The sequence below is a fragment of the Anomaloglossus baeobatrachus genome, chromosome 10 (genome assembly GCF_048569485.1).
Source record: "Anomaloglossus baeobatrachus isolate aAnoBae1 chromosome 10, aAnoBae1.hap1, whole genome shotgun sequence".
NCBI classification, from domain to species: Eukaryota; Metazoa; Chordata; class Amphibia; order Anura; family Aromobatidae; genus Anomaloglossus; species Anomaloglossus baeobatrachus.
In genome coordinates, this window is record NC_134362.1 from 38,080,578 (window position 1) to 38,104,207 (window position 23,630).

At 48.9% G+C, this 23,630-nt stretch overlaps 1 protein-coding gene across 5 annotated transcripts in view; it reads right to left on the reverse strand.

The window, feature by feature from the left end:
- Positions 1-2,859: 2,859 nt before the first annotated feature.
- Positions 2,860-23,630, reverse strand: part of MEN1 (menin 1) — an 88,430-nt gene continuing 67,659 nt past the window's right edge. For all 5 annotated transcript variants that reach the window (XM_075326178.1, XM_075326174.1, XM_075326176.1 and 2 more), the window contains 6 exons: positions 22,845-22,885; positions 14,645-14,732; positions 13,458-13,594; positions 12,522-12,627; positions 12,287-12,439; positions 2,860-3,505 (listed from right to left, as the gene is read on the reverse strand). In XM_075326178.1, coding sequence (XP_075182293.1) covers positions 3,149-3,505; positions 12,287-12,439; positions 12,522-12,627; positions 13,458-13,594; positions 14,645-14,732; positions 22,845-22,885 — 882 coding nt within the window. In that variant the 3' untranslated portion in view covers positions 2,860-3,148. The remainder of the gene's footprint in view (positions 3,506-12,286; positions 12,440-12,521; positions 12,628-13,457; positions 13,595-14,644; positions 14,733-22,844; positions 22,886-23,630) is intronic.

Below are 23,630 nucleotides of genomic sequence, written 5' to 3' on the forward strand. Positions count from 1 at the left end.
GGAACAGTCTGTATCATTTTGGGTCTTTCCTTTCTTACCAGCGTGAGGAACGTCTTTGAGATTTAGTGCCCTGTTGCAATGTGTGTGTCCTCAGTGCCACAAGCTGGTACATCACTTCCTGCTCAACACCCTTTTCAAAATATTATGACTTTAATCACCACAATTTCATAAAATGTTAACCCTTCGCGTGTAGATCGACGGAGGACATGTGCATTAATATAATACAAAAGTAATGGCTCTCAGGAGGCAACATAAAACTTTTGTGGAAGTAAAAACATTTCTAAATTGACAGAATTACAGGCAGATAAAATACTAAAATGAAACACCATTCAGTATCTTTGCATTTACACCAACGAGCAAAATTTGTTTTTCCCCTTCAGGAAACATGTGAAAAAGAAAAAAAAAAAAAAAATACAATGACCAATAGTGAATTTCCACTAGAAAAGAAAAAAAATGGACAAAAACCAAATCAATAAATTATGTGATCCATAATTGTGCCATTAATTACCGCCAAAAGAAGCTTGACAAGTAACGTAATAGGCAATGTTTTGGGAATGGGAAGGATTGGCAGGCCTTTAGATCTTTTTGAAGCTCCTAAGTGCTATGGTAACCTATAAGTAATCCTGTAGTTGCTTTGTAGGGTGACAATGCTCAGACAGGGAGTCAGTTACCTCTGTTAATCCCTTCACCCCCAAGCGAGTTTCTGGGTTTTTTCTCTCCCCTTCTTCAGAGAGCAGTCATTTTTTATTTTTCTGTCAATCTTGCCATACGAGGGCTTGTTTTTTGCAGAATGAGTTGTACTTTTAAATTAAATCATGAGTTTTACCATATAGTGTACTGGAAACTGGCAAAAAAAATTCTCAGTGCGGAAAAATTGCAAGTGTGATTACAAAATGGTTTTAGGGATATTTTATTCACAGTGTTCACTATATGGTAAAAGTCATGAGTGGGTGCGATGCCTCAGGTCGGTACAAGGTCATAGATACCAAACATGTATAGGTTTATTTTAATCTAAAAATATTAAAAATTTCAGACGTTTGTCAAAAAAAAAAAAAAAGTGGCGCACTATTCGCACCATTTTCCACGACCCATAGTATTCTCATTTTTCGAGATATAGGGCTCAGTGATTGCTTATTTTTTGCGTCTTGAGCTGACGTTTTTACATAGCACAATTTTTTTGCAGATGCTACATTTTGATCGCCTGTTATTGCGTTTTGCAATGACCAAAAAAAACCCACGTAGTTTTGATGTTTGGATTTATTTTGCTGCTACACAATTTACCAGAGTAACTGATTTTATATTTTGATAGATCGAGCATTTCTGAACACGGTGATACCAAATGTGTGTATTTTTTTGAACTTTTTTTTTTATTACATTTTTTTTATTTATTTTACTAGTCCCCCTAAAGTACTACAGGGATCAGCAGTCTGATCGCGGATTTATTTCTGCTGATCAGAGCCGCATAGCTCTGACAGCAGACCATTGGCTTCCCCGTGATCGCAGTGGCGGCAGGGAAAGGTGCATTCCTCGCTGTGAGTTAACATTTTGACAGTTCAATTTAAGCTGTAACAGGCGCGGGTGAAACGCAGATCCACCTGCGCAGCACATATGTTTGCTGTTCAAAATCAGCAGACATGTGCAGTGTTCGCCACCGGCTCACTGCAGCAGCCGGCGGCGATCACCCCTTTATGAATTAGGATGTACCGGTTCATCCTCAGTTGTGAAAGGGTTATAACACCTCAGATACAGCAGTCACTATTGACCCCAGCAGCTAAAGGGTTTACCTGCTGAGACTAGATCTAACTCCAGCCTTGGACAGTTTCAAAAGGAAGCAGACTGTGTGCGCTACAGCTACATTCCTACCATGATTTTGTGAGAATATTCAGACAGTAAATAAGATATCATTAGGACAGAAATATCCTCTATGATGTGAAAACTAACTAATTTTAAATTTAAAGCCACAAAAAAAGCTCAACAAATATCAGACTTGAGGTGGACTAACACAAGCCTTTCCCAAAGAATGGCCTGTCTGGTACACCAGAAGACTCTACAAGAAACAAGGATCAGTAACCTCCCCCTGTGCTAAAGCCCAAGTACCACCAATCCTGGCATTTGCATTGGCTACTACTAATACATCTACCAAAGCTCACATTTTATATTTAACTAAGTTGTAAGATAAAAAATGGAAGCTGCTGACCACACACAAACCCCCCATAAGGTCATTAGGCCCGAGAAGGCAAAAGTTAATCATGAACAAAGTGACATAAAAAACAGGTATTGCAGGAACCTAAATATTTATGGTACTTTTTAAATTAAAGGGAACCGGTCACCAGTTTTGGGACCTATAATCTGCGGCCACCACCAGTGGGCTCTTATATACAGCATTCTAACATGCTGTATATAACAGCCCAGGCCGCTGTGTAGAACGTAAATAACAGTTTACAATACTTACCTATACGGTCGCTGCGGTGGAGTTGGGTCAAATGGGCATCTTCGTTCTCCGGTGCCTCCTCTTTCGGCCAACTTTGTCCTTCTGAAGCCGGGTGCATGACTCGTCCTACGTCATACACTCGCCGGCATGGAGGTCTTCCGCAGGCGCACTTTGATTTGTCCTGCTCAGGGCAGATCAAAGTATTGTAGTGCGCATGCGCAGGACCGGCGAGTGTGGATGATGTAGGACGCGTCATGCACACAGGCTTCAGAAGGAGAACGAAGATGGCCGAAAGAGGTGGTGGCGGCACCATAGATGCCCATATGGCCAACTGTGCGACCGTTAAGTATTATATAGTGATTATTTACATTCTACACAGCGGCCTGGGCTGTTATATACAGCATGTTAGAATGTTGTATATAAGAGCCCACTGGTGGTGGCCACAGCTTATAGGCCCTTAAAACTGGTGAGAGGTTCCCTTTAAAATATGGGCTCCAAATTCATCACAGGATAAGGAGCATGCAGGTAACAAGTATCTTGAAAGTGATACAACATCCGGCTAAACGGTTCTTTATGTAGGTCATTACATGGTATATGTAAGTGAAATAGTCCAATTCATATTCAATTTAATGTGCTTGGTCTTAAATACATAACTTGTACATATAAAAATAAAGTTTCTAAATATAAAAAATTACCACATTCAGCATTTTTTTTTTTTTACACAGTTTTGCGCTGCCTCTTCAGATACCCTATGTTGTAGTCTCTCGCCCCTGGGCCTCTTGCTCTCTTTGGCTGCACTTGTGACTGAGCAGTGAGTTGAAGCTTTATAGCACTAGAGTTTACTTTTGCAGCAACTAAAAGCTCTTTCATTCCTTTCATTTTCTGGCTCTGGAAACTGAGTGTAAGTTCGGGTGTACCCTCTGCGTCCTCTTTCTGTTCCGGAGGTGGCCGCTGCAGAGGCTGAACAGGGTCTCCAGGCCTTGACTCTCTGCGTGCAGGCCTTCTTCTGTTGTCATCAGAGTCTTCATCTTCATTGCCAGAATCAGAGTTTACGAGAGTTACCTGCTGCCTCACCTAAAAATGAGAACAGCATATTTACACTAATTTTACAGAAGAGAATCTTCACAAATTGTTTGGATACATTCACAAGTGTGTTTTGCTGTGTGTAACCATTAATAGATGGGAATTAGTTTGCCTTTATTTGCAGAAAGGTGAGTATTTAAAGTGTTTGTATATCTACATCCAACACAGCCACACTATGATCTGCACCAGCAGGGAAGGGGAGACATCAACATAACAGCAGCGCTGCAGTCTCTCACTGGCTGCAGCGGGCAGAGGACCTTGAAACACACATCACAAAAACATCCGCTTATGCAGTACTCAAGCCACGTGACCGCTGCAGCCAGTCACAGATCATAGGGACCCAGACTCTGGAGAAGGAGTGGTGTGTTCACATTTCCAATGTTGGCACAGACCTTACATTAGAATCCAGGAGGTGCAGATAGAGTATCAGTTTGTTATTTTTCACAGCTCCAAGAACCTTGGATTTTCTGGGAACACTGCTCATTGTATCGTTAGAAAGTCTCTTAGAAATTAAGTTTTCTGAATTTACTTAGTCACAACTTTAATGCATTCCAGAGCCATCCTACGCAGTCATTTGGCTTCCAGCCCCCCGCTGTCTGTTCTTTTTAATCACAATTATTACCTGCACCATCTTCAGCAGAGTACAAACGTATTACCTTATTTTTCGAATTATAAGACGCACTTTTCCTCCCAAAAATTTGGGAAGAAAGTGAGGGGTGCGTCTTCTAATCCGAATGTAGCTTACCGGGGTGGTGGAGAGTGGTCACAAGAGACCGAGGGAATGCTGCAGTGGCTATGCAGGGGCTGGTGTGGAGTCTGCGGCGGCTGGACTGGCGCTGCAGGTCAGGCGGTGTGGACTTGAAATAATGTCGCCTGGAGTCGGCGAGTGCACAGATGGAGCTCTTGGCTCAATCTGTCATCTGTGCCGGAGCCGCCTCCGGCCCATTGATCTCCCTCCAGCGAACTTCAAGAAAATGGTGCCCGGAGGTGGCTCTTGCGCAGATGAGATCTCAACTTGCCATTGAGCCTAGAGCTCAATCTGCACTGACTCCGGGCGCCATTTCTTTGAAGTCTTCACCTCCCACAACCGCAGTAGTTGCCTCACCATTCGGTGCGTCTTAAAATATGACAAATATGGTAATCATGTACAGCCCTGACCTATCAAACTGGGTCATCATGGAAGGGGCATGGACTATAAACTCTTGCATTTGAGGCACTACCCCAATGACTGAAACCCAATGCTGCCAGGAGGATTAAAGAAGGATTTTTGTGTACTCACCGTAAACTCTCTTTCTCTGAGTCTTCATTGGGGGACACAGCACATGGTCCTGTGTCCCCCAATGAAGGCGATAGAGAAAGTTCTTTTCCTCCTTGCAGTGGGGTTTGAAGTATAGGTGTCAGGCAGGTTAGGAACACTATTCACCTCCAGATTAATAACGTTTTGTTTTTTTACGTGACAAATGTCCTTTCACAGGTCTTTGATAGCTTCCCCATTTCTGCATCTATATTCCACTGATATTTAATTAAAGCCCATTTTGGTTGCTTCTTTCATTGTATATTACCCTTAAAGAGTTTTTAGAAGTTGGCCACTAATATGCTAAATCTAGAGTATCTAGTCGTAAGGGTATAGTTTTCCCCAAACTAATAACATTATCACCCCTTTTGGTGAAAAATGACATTCTTTACAAAAAGAGTAGATTCAGACGGTTCTTTGCAATTCTTTGTCTCCCTGACAATGCGCACTGAAGCCAAGTGCAGATACCCCGGCTTCATTGCTGCATTGTGCATGCGTATAGAGGCAATGGTGACACAAGACTGCAAATCTCATAGCTGTCATCAACATCTGAAAACAGTAATATGGGGAATGTCTATGATGGCCACCAAGGGACCACCATAACCCCACCAATGGACAAAATAAGTACCAATAACTGGTGGAGACTCAGCAATTATATAAGAAAGACCATAGAAATTAGTCAATATACCACCTTGATGAAAAGATTATACATTTTTATTAACACATTAATAAAAATATACCAATTACACAGAAAAATAAAGAAAACAGTAGGTGCTGGTAAGGATACAAAATACAGGAGTTAGCACCCACTTGCTGGCAATGTGCAAAAACGCATGTATAGGGGTGGGCAAAACAGTGTCCACATAAATATAGCAGCACTAGATATGATGTTGAAGAGGAAAACGTATATAACTAAAGTTAATAAAGTGCTAAAGCGCAAGGGCAGGATCTATCACGTTTAAAGTGCTGAGGTGCAATAGCAGCAACAAGTAAATAGCAGCACAGATGAAAAAAAGAGAACACTGCCCTTTTAAAAATACATAAACTTGCTATAAGGCCGCAAGACAAAAAGCTAAAAGGACACATACCCATTGTACCACCTTGCCAGCAAAAGAAGGTGTAGCTCCAAGGGACCCCGACGCGCGTTTCGTGTCGGCTTCTCCGGTAGGGGGGGGTCACAAAGAAGGGAATTTTGTTTACTTACCGTAAATTCCTTTTCTTCTAGCTCCTATTGGGAGACCCAGACAATTGGAGACCCAGACAATTGGGGTGTATAGCTTCTGCCTCCGGAGGCCACACAAAGTATTACACTTTAAAAAGTGTAACCCCTCCCCTCTGCTATACACCCTCCCGTGCATCACGGGCTCATCAGTTTTGGTGCCAAAGCAGGAAGGAGGAAACTTATAAATTGGTCTAAGGTAAATTCAATCCGAAGGATGTTCGGAGAACTGAAACCATGAACCAAAAGAACAATTCAACATGAACAACATGTGTACACAAAAGAACAACAGCCCGAAGGGAACAGGGGCGGGTGCTGGGTCTCCCAATAGGAGCTAGAAGAAAAGGAATTTACGGTAAGTAAACAAAATTCCCTTCTTCTTTGTCGCTCCATTGGGAGACCCAGACAATTGGGATGTCCAAAAGCAATCCCTGGGTGGGTAAAAGAATACCTCGATAAAAAGAGCCGAAAAACGGCCCCCTCTTACAGGTGGGCAACTGCCGCCTGAAGGAGTCGCCTACCTAGGCTGGCATCTGCCGAATCATCGGCATGCACCTGATAGTGTTTCGTGAAAGTGTGCAGACTCGACCAGGTAGCCGCCTGACACACCTGCCGAGCCGTAGCCTGGTGTCGCAATGCCCAGGACACCGACGGCTCTGGTAGAATGGGCCTTCAGCCCTGCAGGAATCGGAAGCCTAAAAGAACGGTAGGCTTCGAGAATCGGTTCCTTGATTCACCGAGCCAAGGTTGACTTGAAAACCTGAAATCCCTTACTCTGGCCCGCGATAAGGACAAGAGCGCATCAGACCGGCGCAGGGGCGCCGTGCGAGAAATGTAGAGCCGGAGTGCTCTCACCAGATCTAAGAAATGCAAATCCTTTTCACATTGGTGATCTGGATGAGGACCCAAAGAGGGTAAGACGATATCCTGATTGAGATGAAACGGGGATACCTTAGGGAGAAAGTCCGGGACCGGACGTAGAACCACCCTATCCTGGTGAAACACCAGGAAGGGGGCTTTGCATGACAGCGCTGCTAGCTGAGACACTCTTCTGAGTGATGTGACTGCCACTAGGAAGGCCACCCTTTGCGAAAGGCGAGATAGAGAGATCCCGCATCGGCTCGAAAAGTGGCTTCTGAAGAGTCGTCAGCACCCTGTTAAGATCCGAGGGCGTTAACGGACGCTTGTAAGGTGGAACCGGAAAGCGCCGATACTTGTCCCTTGAGAGAGCCGAGAGACAAGCCCTTGTCCATTCCGGATTGAAGGAAAGAAAGAAAAGTGGGCAAGGCAAACGGCCAGGGAGTAAAACCCTGATCAGAGCACCAGGATAAGAAGATCCTCCAAGTCCTGTGATAGATCTTGGCGGACGTTGGTTTCCTGGCCTGTCTCATGGTGGCAATGACATCTGGAGAAATCCCTGAGGACGCTAGGAGCCAGGACTCAATGGCCACACAGTCAGGTTTAGAGCCGCAGAATTCAGAAGGAAATATGGCCCTTGAGGCAGCAAGTCTGGTCGGTCTGGGAGTGTCCACGGTTGACCCACCGTGAGATGCCACAGATCCGGGTACCACGATCACCTCGGCCAGTCTGGAGCGACTAGGATGGCGCGGCGACAGTCTGACCTGATCTTGCGTAACACTCTGGGCAGTAATGCCAGAGGAGGAAATACATAAGGCAGTCGAAACTGCGACCAGTTATGAACTAGCGCGTCTGCCGCCAGAGCTCTGTGATCCTTGGACCGAGCCATGAATGCCGGGACTTTGTTGTTGTGCCGAGACGCCATTAGATCGACGTCCGGCGTTCCCCAGCGGCAACAGATCTCTAGAAACACGTCCGGGTGAAGAGACCATTCCCCTGCGTCCATGCCCTGGCGACTGAGAAAATCTGCTTCCCAGTTTTCTACGCCCGGGATGTGAACTGCGGAGATGGTGGAGGCTGTGGCTTCCGCCCACAGCCGAAACCGCCGAACTGCTCGGAAGGCTTGACGACTGCGTGTGCCGCCCTGGTGGTTGATGTACGCAACCGCCGTGGCGTTGTCCGACTGAATTCGGATCTGCCTGCCCTCCAGCCACCGCTGGAACACCTTTAGGGCTAGATCCACTGCCCTTATCTCCAGAACATTGATCTGAAGGGAGGACTCTGTCGGAGTCCAGGTTCCCTGAGCCGAGTGGTGGAGGAAGACCGCTCCCCACCCTGACAGACTCGCGTCCGTCGTGACCACAGCCCCGGCTGGGGGCCGGAAGGATTTTTCCTTCGCCCAGGAAGTGGAAAGAAGACACCACTGAAGAGAGGTTTTGCTGCAAGTGAAAGAGAGACGTTCTTGTCTAGGGACGTCGACCTCCTGTCCCATTTGCGGTGTCCGATAGAATCGGACGCAGACGAAACTGCGCAAGGGAACTGCCTCCCTTGCTGCCACCATCTTCCTTAGAAAGTGCATGAGGCGCCTCAAGGGGTGACTGGGCCCGAAGGAGAGATTACACCCCTGTCTGTAGTGAACGCTGACTATGCAGCGGAAGCTTCACTATCGCTGAGAGAGTATGAAACTCCATCTCGAGGCAAGTCAGTGATTGGGTCGGTGTCAGTTTTGACCTTGGAAATTTGATGATCCACCCGAACCCCTGGAGAGTCTCCAGAGCAATGGTCAGGTTGTGTTGACATGCCACCCAGGAGGGTGTCTTGACTAGAAGATCGTCTAGGTAAGTGATCACCGAGTGGCCCTGTGTAGGACCGCCACCACTGCTGCCATGACCTTGGTGAAGACCCGTGGGGCTGTCGCCAGGCCGAATGGCAGTGTCACGAACTGAAGGTGTTCGTCCCTGATGGCGAAACGCAGAAAGCATTGAAGCTCGGGTGCGATCGGCACATGGAGATAAGCATCCTTGATGTCAATTGATGCTAGGAAGTCTCCTTGTGACATCGTGCATCGGCTCGCTCGGGGGGCGGAGATGTTTTGAAGAAACGAGTCGGAGGACGAGAGCAGAGCTCTATCCTGTAACCGTGAGACAGAATGTCTCTCACCCATCGGTCTTGGACATGTGGCCACCAGGCGTCGCAAAAGCGGGAGAGCCTGCCACCGACCGAGGACGCGGTCTTGGTGAGGCCGAAGTCATGAGGAAGCCGCCTTGTGACTTAGACCGCCATGCAGAAGAGTTCCTCTAGCCCTCCTCTGACCTGTTGGACGTGGAGGAACGGAACTTTGCTGAGGACCGAAATGACCGAAACCTTTGGACTGGGGCAAGGACGAGACCTTTCCCTTGGACTGTCTAGTAACTTCATCCAATTGCTCGCCAAACAAACGGTCGCCAGAAAATGGCAAACCGGTTACGAACTTCTTGGAAGCAGAGCCTGCCTTCCATTCACGTAGCCACATGGCCCTGCAGACTGCCACCGAATTGGTGGATGCTACCGCTGTACGGCTCGCAGAGTCCAGGAACGGCGTTCATGGCGTAGAACGAAAAAACCTACACCTGAGAAGTGAAGGACACAACCTGCGGGGCAGAGGTATGTGCAACCGCAATAATCTCAGCCAGAGAAGCTGAGATAGCTTGGAGTGCCCTCACGGCTGCGAAGGCTGGAGCAAAAGATGCGACAATGGCTTCATAGAAGGATTTCATCATAAGCTTTATTTGCCTGTCAGTGGAATTCGTGAGAGATGGACATCTGCCACTAATACCACGGATCTAGCCGCCAGCCTAGAGACTGGAGGATCCACCCTGTGACACTGAGCCCAACCCTTAACAACGTCAGGGGGGAAAAGGGTAACGCGTGTCAATAAGGCGCTTAGTAAGCGCTTGTCCGTAAAGTTCTGTGCTTCTGGACGGCCCCTCTGGAGTTAGAGTGATCGAAACACGCACTCCTGATGAAGTCGGGGAAGGTTCCCAGCGGGCCCGCTTAGCCTATCAGAGGCCGCGGTCCGTGACGGAGTTCTCACCGTGGGATCTGGGTGTTACCCCAGGAGCCCCTTGTTGTACCGACCCAGAGGGACCCGGGAGCGATGAACTCACAGCTCCCTGGCCCTGTGTTATCGGTCTGGACTGCAAGGCTTCCAGTATCTTAGCAGACCCTCTGTCCATAGACTGAGTCCTGGAATGTGAAAGCTACTCAGAGATTTGCTGATTCCAACATGCAAACTCTGTCCCTGTCATCTGTGCAGTGGAAACCGGCGGTACCACCTGGCCGAGGGTCCCACCAGTGCCGGAGGCTCCGGCTGAGTGAGTGCCCTCGGGGGCAAGCATTGTACACAATGAGGGTATGTGGAACCTGCCTGTAATATAGCCGCACAAGAGGTACAGGTTGTAAAATAAGCCAGTGCCTTGGCACCCTTACTCTTTAAGAGCAGACAACAGCATGTCGTCCGCAGAGTAATCAGTGAGGGTATACAGCCAAAAGCAAATAATGCTGCCGAACAGTGAGATCATATACCATATAAATGAACATATATATATACACTGCGGCACCAAGGGGGGTCAGCACCTGAAAACTGGTGCCCCACAGTGCTCAGTGAGGGGGAAGGAGGATACCAACGTATGCTCCAGCCCTCCCTGCCGACGTCCAGTCGGGCCGTCCCTTCGTTACCATTGACTGGCAGGCCCGAGAACGGGAGTATATGGTACTAGGCCGCAAGAGCCGGGGACTAAATTTAAAAACGCGGCCGGCAAACATGGCGCGGTCGGTGCGGTAGTCCCAGTCTCACAAACCACTCAGCAACCGCTGCGGCATTTGTAACACAGATGCTGCATGCACCGTCCCTCAGGGGACACAGAGTACCTTATGATGCAGGGCTCTGTCCCTGATGATGTCCAGTCTCCTGTCCGTCAGAATCCCCCAGGGGCTGCGGATGGAGCCCGGTCCCAGTGCATGGCGACCGGTTAGGATCCCCCTCTCCCAGAGCAGTGGAGCAGATTCTGAGATCCTCCACCGGCAGAAATATAACAATGGCTGCCGGCGTTCCGGGGGAGGAGAGAGCCGTGGGCGGAACCGCAAAAGTGCGGGAACCTGGTGGCCCATAGTGATCAGTGAGGGGGGCGGAGGACAGCGAAGTGTGCTCCAGCCCTCACTGTCGGCATCATACCGACCGTCCCGCCTTTCTCCCTGACTGGCAGGGTCAGGGGCGGGAGTTTAACACACTAGGCCGCAAAAGCCGGGGACTAAAGTAAAAACCGCGGCCGGCAAACAGGCACGGTCGGCGCGGTAGTCCCAGACAAAAAATCCACACCGCAGTCGCAGCTGCGTCTGAGGCCAAGGTGCTTCATGCACCGTCCCAACGGGGACACAGAGTACCTGTAGATGCAGGGCCATGTCCCTGACGATACTCCGTCTCCTGTCCGACAGATTCCCCCAGGGGCTGCGGAGGGAGCCCGGTCCCAGTGGCTGGATGACCGGATAGGATCCCACTTCTCCCAGAGCCCCTAAGGGATGGGGAAGGAAAACGGCATGTGGCTCCTGCCTGTGTACCCGCAATGGGTACCTCAACCTTAACAACACCGCCGACTCAGTGGGGTGAGAAGGGAGCATGCCGGGGGCCCTGTTAGGGGCCCTCTTTTCTTCCATCTGATATAATCAGCAGCTGCTGCTGACTAAAATGTGGAGCATTGTGTGCATGTGTGCCTCCTTCAACACAAAGCATAAAAACTGATGAGCCCGTGATGCACGGGAGGGTGTATAGCAGAGGGGAGGGGTTACACTTTTTAAAGTGTAATACTTTGTGTGGCCTCCGGAGGCAGAAGCTATACACCCCAATTGTCTGGGTCTCCAATTGTCTGGGTCTCCCAATGGAGCGACAAAGAAAAGAAGTGCGATTCTTTTATTTTTCTGTGTAATTGGTATATTTTTATTGATGTGTTAATAAAAATCTCATAGCTGGTTGTGTTTTAGGTCACCACTGCCTCAATGGGCTTGCACAGTGCGGCAATTAAGTCAGGGTAAGTACACCCGGCTTAAACACACATTATCAGGGAAGTAAAGAGCCAGCGCCCCCAGCAGTGACAACACTCCGATCTTGCCAATCACGACAACACAGTGTTGTAAGAACATAATTGATTAGACAATTAGTTAAGGGAAAGCAACGCCAATACGATGTGTCTCCAACTATTTAGCAGATCACTGGCCAACTTCTGAAAAAACTATTTTAGGGAAAACACAAAGAAAAATCCCCCAAAACTGTCTTGTATGAAGAAAAATTAAGAATGAAATAAAGACACGGGGAAGCGGACCGATTCCCTTTAAGTTTGTAGATATTGTCTTATTCAGCACCACTTACCAGTCCATCAAATCTGCCCAGTGATTGGACAAGGAATGTTGCCCACCCCACATGGAGCACGGGAGTGGGGCTATCTTCTTCCCATTTACATATGCCATCATAAAAACGGAGAAGATTTGCAAAGCATGAAGGATCCTGAAGTGCAGATCCAGCCTGAGAATTAGACAAAAGAGTCAAAAGAATAAATATTCTCTTCTCAAAAAACAAAAATCCTAAAATGTGCAAATCAACTCACTGGATTGTCAGATGTTGCTTCCTCCTTTAATAAGTTTGGCAACAAATCATTAGCAATGTCGAAGACGTCTTTGTAGATCTCTTCATCTTCACGGCAATAATTATACCTAGAAAAAAAAAAGCAAAGTATAAAATAATCGACGTCTCATGAGCACTGTAAAGATGATTGATGGATTGCATGTGGCTCTGCGTCACTAAGTTGTAGGCACTTTGTGCCACCGTGTGATGCTCTGTGCTGAGTCTTATGACAATTATTCTCCCCTAAAAGAAGTTCTAGAAAATGTAATCCGAGGGAACACACCATGACTCACATTATTATTATAGCGCCATTTATTCCATGGCGCTTTACAAGTGAAAGAGTATACATAAAAACTAGTACAACAATCATTAACTGTACAAAACAGACTGGTACAGGAGGAGCAAGGACCCTGCCCGCGAGTGCTCACAATCTACAGGAGGAGAGGACCCTGCCCGCGAGGGCTCAGTCTACAGTAGAAGAGAGCACCCTGCCCGCGAGGGCTCAGTCTACAGGAGGAGAGAGCACCCTGCCCGCGAGGGCTCACGATCTACAGGAGGAGAGAGGACCCTGCCCGCGAGGGCTCACAGTCTACAGTAGAAGAGAGCAACCTGCCCGCGAGGGCTCACAGGTCTACAGGAGGAGAGAGCAACCTGCCCGCGAGGGCTCACAGGTCTACAGGAGGAGAGAGCACCCTGCCCGCGAGGGCTCACAGTCTACAGGAGGAGAGAGCACCCTGCCCGCGAGGGCTCACAGTCTACACATCCGGCAGATAGCGCTTTGGTATATTCAGTATGAAATCAAAAGGTAGAGTTACAGTATAGGTGTTCAAAAGCCAATAGTTGTCAACCTCAGCATCAGGGCAGAAAGTGATTTTTTTTAATTAAATTACAAAAAAAAAAAAACAAAACCAAAACTCACTCTTTAATAACTACAGCCGTCTCAGCCCAAGCTTTCAATGCTTCCCGCACATTCTTTTTCCGACAATGATAAGCAGCTAAGTAAATGTGAGGATACAAATGTTGATTTTCATAATTTACTCGCGAAGACTGTATAGCCTGGAGAAGTAGAGGAAAGACATTTCAGAATCAAATTCAAACATCTCATGATTATGTGGTACCGTATTTTTCGGACTATAAGACGCATTTTCCCTCCCAAAATATTGGGATTAAAATGAGGGGTGCATCTTATAATCCGAATGTAGTTTACCGTAGGATGGTGGAGAATGGGGACAGGAGGCAAGGGCGATGCTGCAGGCTGTGTGTGCTGTGCTGCTGGCCCTGCTGTGTGGGGCGGATGGTGAGGCAGGGGCCATCCTGACGACGTCAGCAGTCTGGGCTTCAAATAGCGCCCAGAATTAGCGCATGGATCTTTCTGCTCAAGATCTCATTTGCGCGTGTGCCACCTCCGGCCCTTGATGTCCCAGCATCAGACTTAAGGAAAATGATGCCCAGAGGTGGCGCGTGCGTAGATTACATCTCGGCTTGTCATTAAGCTGTTAACTCAATCTGCGTATCCACCGACTCCAGGCGCCATTTCTTTGAAGCCCGCACCGCTGACATTTCCTGAATGTTTTCTCTGCCTCACAGCGCTGCCAAGCATCTGGAAGACCCACCTCCCTGCTCCACAAACACCCCTGCATCCTGTGACCATTTGCTCCACAACCGCCCCTGCCTTGTGACCCCCACTCCACCCCCTTTCCCCCGGTAAGACACCACTGGATTAGAAGACGGACCCCATTTATTTCCCTTCTTTTCTCTCTAAGTTTGGCGAGCGTCTTATAAAACAAATAAATACGGTATATCGAGAGTGACCATAAGCTGTCACTTCGACTTCTAGCATGCCAATCCTTTTCCCCAATTTCTGTTAAAGTGAGATTCAGGAGACTGTCTACTTATCCTGCAGATATCAGGAGTCAGGCTTTAGGGTTTATAGAGGCTTTTACTGATCGGAATTTTTTTTCTTTTCATAGATACAAATTAAAGTGTAAAAACACACAAACTTAGCTTAAACAATAGTTTCTGATGACTCCCCTTAACGACAACTTCTTTTTTTTTTCTTAACAGATATTTGTTAAGAAAATAAAACCAAAACCAGTTAACGCTCACCTTGTGATAGAGCTCAAGTGGCTTTGGGCGTCCAGAAGTTAAAGCTAGGTCTTCAAGGTCTGCCAAATTACCCAGGGCCATTGGGTACCTAAGAGGAGAGAAGATCTTTAAAAAGTAATCGGTCAGTGTGTTTACACCTCTTAAACTATTTATATGCATATTTATCCCTTTCAAAAGACAAGTCCAGCAATACCTTTACATGGCCAGTCCGTTCCTCTACTAAGAAGTCAGGATTTGAACGGATATGAAACTGAAGAGCCATTGAATATTTTAAGCCTCTGTCACTCCAGCTCTAATCCCACCTAGTGCTTCTTGCTGCTTGTCTGATGGCTCCTTTAACCGACAGTCTCTAGTCTAAGTCTATGCTGTATGACTTCACGAACACAGGAGGAGGCAGCGCTAGGCGGGAAATAGAGCTGGAGTGACAGAGGCATCAAATCCACAATACCTTCTCTCAATTCACATAAATCTCTTAAAAAGCCCTGCTCTCTGGATCAGTGGCTATGCCAGTGGCTAAACCCCCACTTATCAGCAACTTATCCCTTATCCTATAGCTTAGGCATAACTTCTAAAACAAAGACTAACCCTTTAAAAAAATTTCTGGGAGACCATTTATTTTAGAATAGCAATATAATAGCTAGTTTTGGTGCAGGCTCTTACACCAAAATTTATGAAAACGAATGCAGCAAACCTCTGTAAGGGGTATCTTGCCATTTACTACTTCTAAGATTGCTGGAGCATAAGACTTATTTTCCACCACAGAATCTGTGTTACATGCATAGGTAGTTCCTTTAACTGCCTCCATTTGGCAAACAAGTTATCATTTTCCCCCATGACGCTCATTTCTAGACATAAAAAAATAATCTGACAAGTTCCAATGTATAGTGGTTCAGCATGTAAGCAGCATGGCAAGCAGTCCACGTGGCCTGCACAAAGTCAAGCAGTGTCATCAGATGTACTAGCAGATCGCTTCTTACAGCAATGCTGCCACTCTGTGATAGTGACTGGTGTGGGTAGCAGCAATCGGACCCCACTGAAGGAGGATTGATATAACCTAGAGGCATGGATCATCCTTTCTGCAAAGACCACTTACTATACACCATATCTTATGAACATGTTGCTCTATGTGTGGTATGTTAGTTTTACAGAAAGATTGCAGTATTTTTCAGATTATAAGATGCACTTTTCCTCCCAAAAATTTGGGAGGAAAGAAGGGAATTTTGTTTACTTACCGTAAATTCCTTTTCTTCTAGCTCCTATTGGGAGACCCAGACAATTGGGTGTATAGCTTCTGCCTCCGGATGCCACACAAAGTATTACACTTTAAAAAGTGTAACCCCTCCCCTCTGCCTATACACCCCCCCGTGCATCACGGGCTCCTCAGTTTTGGTGCAAAAGCAGGAAGGAGGAAACTTATAAATTGGTCTAAGGTAAATTCAATCCGAAGGATGTTCGGAGAACTGAAACCATGAACCAAAAGAACAATTCAACATGAACAACATGTGTACACAAAAGAACAACAGCCCGAAGGGAACAGGGGCGGGTGCTGGGTCTCCCAATAGGAGCTAGAAGAAAAGGAATTTACGGTAAGTAAACAAAATTCCCTTCTTCTTTGTCGCTCCATTGGGAGACCCAGACAATTGGGACGTCCAAAAGCAGTCCCTGGGTGGGTAAAAGAATACCTCGATAAAAAGAGCCGAAAAACGGCCCCCTCTTACAGGTGGGCGACCGCCGCCTGAAGGACTCGCCTACCTAGGCTGGCATCTGCCGAAGCATAGGCATGCACCTGATAGTGTTTCGTGAAAGTGTGCAGACTCGACCAGGTAGCCGCCTGACACACCTGCTGAGCCGTAGCCTGGTGCCGCAATGCCCAGGATGCACCCACGGCTCTGGTAGAATGGGCCTTCAGCCCTGAAGGAATCGGAAGCCCAGAAGAACGGTAGGCTTCAAGAATCGGTTCCTTGATCCACCGAGCCAAGGTTGACTTGGAAGCCTGCGACCCCTTACGCTGGCCAGCGACAAGGACAAAGAGCGCATCCGAACGGCGCAGGGGCGCCGTGCGAGAAATGTAGAGCCGGAGTGCTCTCACGAGATCTAACAAGTGCAAATCCTTTTCACATTGGATGAGGGCAAAAGGAAGGTAAGGAGATATCCTGATTGAGATGAAAAGGGGATACCACCTTAGGGAGAAATTCCGGGACCGGACGCAGAACCACCTTATCCTGGTGAAACACCAGGAAGGGGGCTTTGCATGACAGCGCTGCTAGCTCAGACACTCTCCGAAGTGATGTGACTGCCACTAGGAAGGCCACCTTCTGCGAAAGGCGTGATAGAGAGACATCCCGCATCGGCTCGAAAGGTGGTTTCTGAAGAGCCGTTAGCACCCTGTTAAGATCCCAGGGTTCCAGCGGACGCTTGTAAGGTGGGACTATGTGGCAAACTCCCTGCAGGAACGTGCGGACCTGCGGAAGCCTGGCTAGACGCTTTTGAAAAAAAACCACGGAAAGCGCCGATACTTGTCCCTTGAGAGAGCCGAGAGACAAACCCTTGTCCATTCCGGATTGAAGGAAAGCAAGGAAAGTGGGTAAGGCAAACGGCCAGGGGGTAAAACCCCGATCAGAGCACCAGGATAAGAAGATCCTCCAAGCCCTGTGATAGATCTTGGCGGACGTTGGTTTCCTGGCTTGTCTCATAGTGGCAATGACATCTTGAGATAACCCTGAGGACGCTAGGAGCCAGGACTCAATGGCCACACAGTCAGGTTGAGGGCCGCAGAATTCAGATGGAAAAATGGCCCTTGAGACAGCAAGTCTGGTCGGTCTGGGAGTGCCCACGGTTGACCCACCGTGAGGTGCCACAGATCCGGGTACCACGACCTCCTCGGCCAGTCTGGAGCGACGAGGATGGCGCGGCGGCAGTCGGACCTGATCTTGCGCAACACTCTGGGCAGCAGTGCCAGTGGAGGAAATACATAAGGCAGTCGAAACTGCGACCAATCCTGAACTAATGCGTCCGCCGCCAGAGCTCTGTGATCTTGAGACCGTGCCATGAATGCCGGGACTTTGTTGTTGTGCCGAGACGCCATGAGGTCGACGTCCGGCGTTCCCCAGCGGCAACAGATCTCTTGAAACACGTCCGGGTGAAGAGACCATTCCCCTGCGTCCATGCCCTGGCGACTGAGAAAGTCTGCTTCCCAGTTTTCTACGCCCGGGATGTGAACTGCGGAGATGGTGGAGGCTGTGGCTTCCGCCCACAGCAGAATCTGCCGAACTTCTTGGAAGGCCTGACGACTGCGAGTGCCGCCCTGGTGGTTGATGTACGCGACCGCCGTGGCGTTGTCCGACTGTATGCGGATCTGTCTGCCCTCCAGCCACCGCTGGAACGCCTTTAGGGCTAGATACACTGCCCTTATCTCCAGAACATTGATCTGAAGGGAGGACTCTGTCGGAGTCCAGGTTCCCTGAGCCCTGTGGTGGAGGAAGACCGCTCCCCACCCTGACAGACTCGCGTCCGTCGTGACCACAGCCCAGGATGGGGGCAGGAATGATTTTCCCTTCGACAAGGAAGTGGGAAGAAGCCACCACTGAAGAGAGGTTTCGGCTGCCAGTGAAAGAGACGTTCCTGTCTAGGGACGTCGACCTCCTGTCCCATTTGCGGAGAATGTCCCATTGGAGTGGGCGCAGATGGAACTGCGCGAAGGGCACTGTCTCTATTGCTGCCACCATCTTCCCTAGGAAGTGCATGAGGCGCCTCAAGGGGTGTGACTGGGTCCGAAGGAGAGAGTGCACCCCTGTCTGCAGCGAACGCTGTTTGTCCAGCGGAAGCTTCACTATCGCTGAGAGAGTATGAAACTCCATCCCGAGGTAAGTCAGTGATTGGGTCGGTGTCAATTTTGACTTTGGGAAATTGATGATCCACCCGAACCTCTGGAGAGTCTCCAGAGCAATGGTCAGGCTGTGTTGACATGCCACCCGGGAGGGTGCCTTGACTAGGAGATCGTCTAAGTAAGGGATCACCGAGTGGCCCTGAGAGTGTAGGACCGCCACCACGGATGCCATGACCTTGGTGAAGACCCGTGGGGCTGTCGCCAGGCCGAAAGGCAGTGCCACAAACTGAAGGTGTTCGTCCCCGATGGCGAAACGCAGGAAGCGTTGATGCTCTGGTGCAATCGGCACATGGAGATAAGCATCCCTGATGTCGATTGAGGCTAGGAAGTCTCCTTGGGACATCGAGGCGATGACAGAACGGAGAGATTCCATCCGGAACCGTCTGGTTCTCACGTGTCTCTTGAACAGTTTGAGGTCCAGAACGGGGCGGAATGATCCGTCCTTTTTTGGCACCACGAACAAGTTGGAGTAAAAACCGCGACCACGTTCTTGAATGGGAACGGGAATCACAACTCCTTCTGCCTTCAGAGTGTTCACCGCCTGAAAAAGTGCATCGGCTCGCTCGGGGGGCGGAGATGTTCTGAAGAAACGAGTCGAAGGACGAGAGCTGAGCTCTATCCTGTAACCGTGCGACAGAATGTCTCTCACCCATCGGTCTTGGACATGTGGCCACCAGGCGTCGCAAAAGCGGGAGAGCCTGCCACCGACCGAGGATGCGGTTTGGGGAGGCCGAAAGTCATGAGGAGGCCGCCTTGGAGGCGGTTCCTCCGGCGGTCTTTGGAGGACGTGACTTAGACCGCCATGCAGAAGAGTTCCTCTGGCCCTTCTCTGACCTGTTGGACGTGGAGGATTGGGACCTGGCTGAGGGCCGAAAGGACCGAAACCTCGATTGAATTTTTCGTTGCTGAGGTTTGTTTGGTTTGGACTGGGGTAAGGACGAGTCCTTTCCCTTGGATTGTTTAATAATTTCATCCAATTGCTCGCCAAACAAACGGTCGCCAGAAAATGGCAAACCGGTTAAGAACTTCTTGGAAGCAGAGTCTGCCTTCCATTCGCGTAGCCACATGGCCCTGCGGACTGCCACCGAATTGGCGGACGCTACCGCTGTACGGCTCGCTGAGTCCAGGACGGCGTTCATGGCGTAGGACGAAAAGGCCGATGCCTGAGAAGTCAAAGACACAACTTGCGGAGCAGAGGTACGTGTGACTGCATTAATCTCAGACAGACAAGCTGAGATAGCTTGGAGTGCCCACACGGCTGCAAAGGCCGGAGCAAAAGACGCGCCTATGGCTTCATAGATGGATTTCATCAGGAGCTCTATTTGCCTGTCAGTGGCATCCTTGAGCGATGAACCATCTGCCACTGCTACTACGGATCTAGCCGCCAGTCTAGAGACTGGAGGATCCACCTTGGGACACTGAGCCCAACCCTTAACTACGTCAGGGGGGAAGGGGTAACGTGTGTCATTAAGGCGCTTAGTAAAGCGCTTGTCCGGAAATGCTCTGTGCTTCTGGACAGCATCTCTGAAGTTAGAGTGATCGAAAAACGCACTCCGTGTACGTTTGGGAAACCTAAACTGGTGTTTCTCCTGCTCTGAAGCCGACTCCTCTATAGGTGGAGTTGGGGGAGAAAGATCTAGCACCTGGTTGATGGACGCTATAAGGTCATTTACTATGGCGTCCCCTTCAGGTGTATCAAGATTGAGAGCAACGTCAGGATCAGAGCCCTGAGCTGCGACCTCCGCCTCATCCTCCAGAGAGTCCTCATGCTGAGACCCCGAACAGCGTGATGAAGCCGGGGAAGGTTCCCAGCGAGCCCGCTTAGCCGGTCTGGGACTGCGGTCCGTGTCGGAGTCCTCCCCGTGGGACCTAGGTGTCACCCCAGGAGCACTCTGCTGCACCGACCGAGAGGGGCCTGGGGGCGATGAACTCACAGTGCCCGGGGCCTGTGTGACCGATCTGGACTGCAAGGCTTCTAGTATCTTAGCAGACCATCTGTCCATAGACTGAGCCATGGATTGTGAAAGCGACTCAGAGTTTCTCAGCCAAAACTGCAAACTCTGTCCCTGCCACCTGGACAGTGGAAGCCGGCGGTTCTACCTGAGCCGAGGGTCCCACCAGTGCCCGAGGCTCCGGCTGAGTGAGTGCCACAGGGGCCGAGCATTGCACACAGTGAGGGTAGGTGGAACCTGCAGGTAACATAGCCGCACAAGAGGTACAGGTTGCAAAATAAGCCTGTGCCTTGGCACCCTTGCTCTTTGCGGACGACATGCTGTAGTCCCCTCTGAGAGTGATCACTGAGGGTATATAGCCAAAAGCAAAACAATGCGGCCGAACAGAGAAAATGTATACAAATATATATATATATATATATATACACACACTTCGGCACCCAAGGGGGGCCAGCACCGGGTAACCGGTGTGGCTTACCGACCGCCCAAAGCGGTTGTGTGTCCACCAGATTCCCTGCCTGGGCCTCCCAGAGCTGTAGAGCTCGTTCTGAAATCCTCCACTGGCAGAAGTGATTGTAAATATGGCTGCCAGAGCTCTCAGGGGAGGAGGGAGCCGTGGGCGGGCGTGACTAATAAAGTGCGGGAATCTGGTGCCCCACAGTGCTCAGTGAGGGGGGAGGAGAACACTTAAGTATGCTCCAGCCCTCACTGCCGACGTCCAGTCGACCGTCCCGCCCTTACCCCTGACTGGCAGGCCCGGGGTCGGGAGTTATGGTACTAGGCCGCAGAAGCCGGGGACTAAATTTAATAACGCGGCCGGCAAACAGGCGCGGTCGGCGCGGTAGTCCCGGTCGTCACAAAAAAACAGCAGCCGCTGCAGCGTCTGTAACACAGGCGCTCCATGCACCGTCCCCAAGGGGACACAGAGTACCTTATAGATGCAGGGCCTGTCCCTGATGATACTCAGTCTCCTGTCCGTCAGATTCCCCCAGGGGCTGCGGAGGGAGCCCGGTCCCAGTGAATGGTGACCGGTTAGGATCCCACTTCTCCCAGAGCCTCTAAGGGATGGGGAAGGAAAAACGGCATGTGGCTCCAGCCTTTGTACCCGCAATGGGTACCTCAACCTTAACAGCACCGCCGACTTAGTGGGGTGAGAAGGGAGCATGCCGGGGGCCCTGTTAGGGCCCTCTTTTCTTCCATCCGATACAATCAGCAGCTGCTGCTGACTAAAATGGGAGCTTGAGTGAATGTGTGCCTCCTTCAACACAAAGCATAAAACTGAGGAGCCCGTGATGCACGGGAGGGTGTATAGGCAGAGGGGAGGGGTTACACTTTTTAAAGTGTAATACTTTGTGTGGCCTCCGGAGGCAGAAGCTATACACCCAATTGTCTGGGTCTCCCAATGGAGCGACAAAGAAATGAGGAGTGTGTTTTAAAATCCTAACATAGGTTACCAAAAGGTGGAGAATTGGCACGGGGTGCTGTCTGTGCAGGCAGCCGTCTAACTCACTGTGCGGGCAGGCAGCCGGCCAGCTGCGGTGGCAGCGGAAGATGCAGTGGCTGTACCAGATATTCTTTCTTCAAATGGTGGCGCCCGAAGTCAGCGCGTGTGCAGATGGAGCTCTCGGCTAAGAGCTCTATCTGTGCACGTGTTGCTCTGGGCACCATTTCTTTGGAGCACGGACTGCTGACAGAGCATCTGCAACACCCGTCGCATCAGCTTGCTCCACACAGCCACCGCAGCTTCCGCTGCCAGCAAAAACCCGGAGTATAAGCCTTTTTTTTTCTCTGTAAATTTGGGGTGCGTCTTATAAAACGAAACACATGGTTATATATATATATATATATATATATATATATATATATATATATATATATATATATATATATATGGATTGTCCAGCCTTAGGGTACAAGTCTAGTTAGTCACTATTTAACTGCAGATTTGTTTATACTCGCAGTGCATATGCTATGAGTATTCTGCGCTGTTGGGCAGTCATGTGACCACAAGCATGAGTTTTGCGGTCACATTCAGACTAGCCATATATACTCAATTCACTTGAATCCCGCCATGTAAAAATAATAATGGAGTCTACATTTGCTTGCATCTCTAATGGACTTAAGGACGTGTATTATTGAGTAGGACCAGCCACTCGTTTCCCAAGCCCAGAATGAACAGAGATCTAACTGAATAACTTACTAGCTTTATTAAATCTTTTCTTACAAAAACAGCAATTTGCTCAGTTCTTTCTGCCAGCATACTGGATTCCATTTTCAACGTGAGGAGTTCACTTTAAAAAGCTCAGGATATCCTTTTAAATATTTCACACACAGGCGCTAATTCTTCCTCAATGGAACTTACTTGTTTAGGTGTCCTCCATCATACAGCAACCAAAGTAAGCTCTAGAATGTAAAATGCATATTAAAAACCGTGAACAATACGCAAACTTCATCCTGCAGCATTCATCACCTTAAGGGATACATCGGACGAGCGCTATCCGAGGTTTTTTTTTTTATTGAATAGCACTTGGACTAATGGATTTTCATCAGCACTACACCTTTGAATGATTTTTTTTTTTTTCTACTGACAATCTGCAGCACAAATAGGATGATACGCACCCATTTAAGTCTATGGGTGTGTGGAGGTAATAGGACTTCATACGAACTCACACAATGCAGAAGATAGAACTTTGGCTTTTCGCAGTGCACTCAGATTGTTTCACTGGAGACAATCAGATCATTCTAAGTTAACACGCAGTTCAAACTTGGATCAGAGCTGTATCTGAGTGTCATTAGCATAATCAAACAGATTTTCTCAGATGAGACAATCTATGGTCATATGACCCTGGCCTAATACCAAGAAATACTGTATTTTTCGGATTATAAGACGCACAGCAAATTTAGAGAAAAAAAAAAAAAAAAAAAATAGGGGGGTGGTGGTGTCTGTTTTATAACCCAGTGGTGTCTTACCGGGGTGGGTTTCAGCGGTGGAGGAGCAGGGGTCACAGGAGGCAGGGGCGGAGCTGCACAATGGTGCAGCGGGTGTCCTATATACTCGCTGCAGGCGGCCTTTGGCAGGTAAGATCCAGAAACTGCAAGGGGCTGCTGTGCTGCAGGCGGTAAGGTGGTGCAGGGGTGGGCTTAAAAA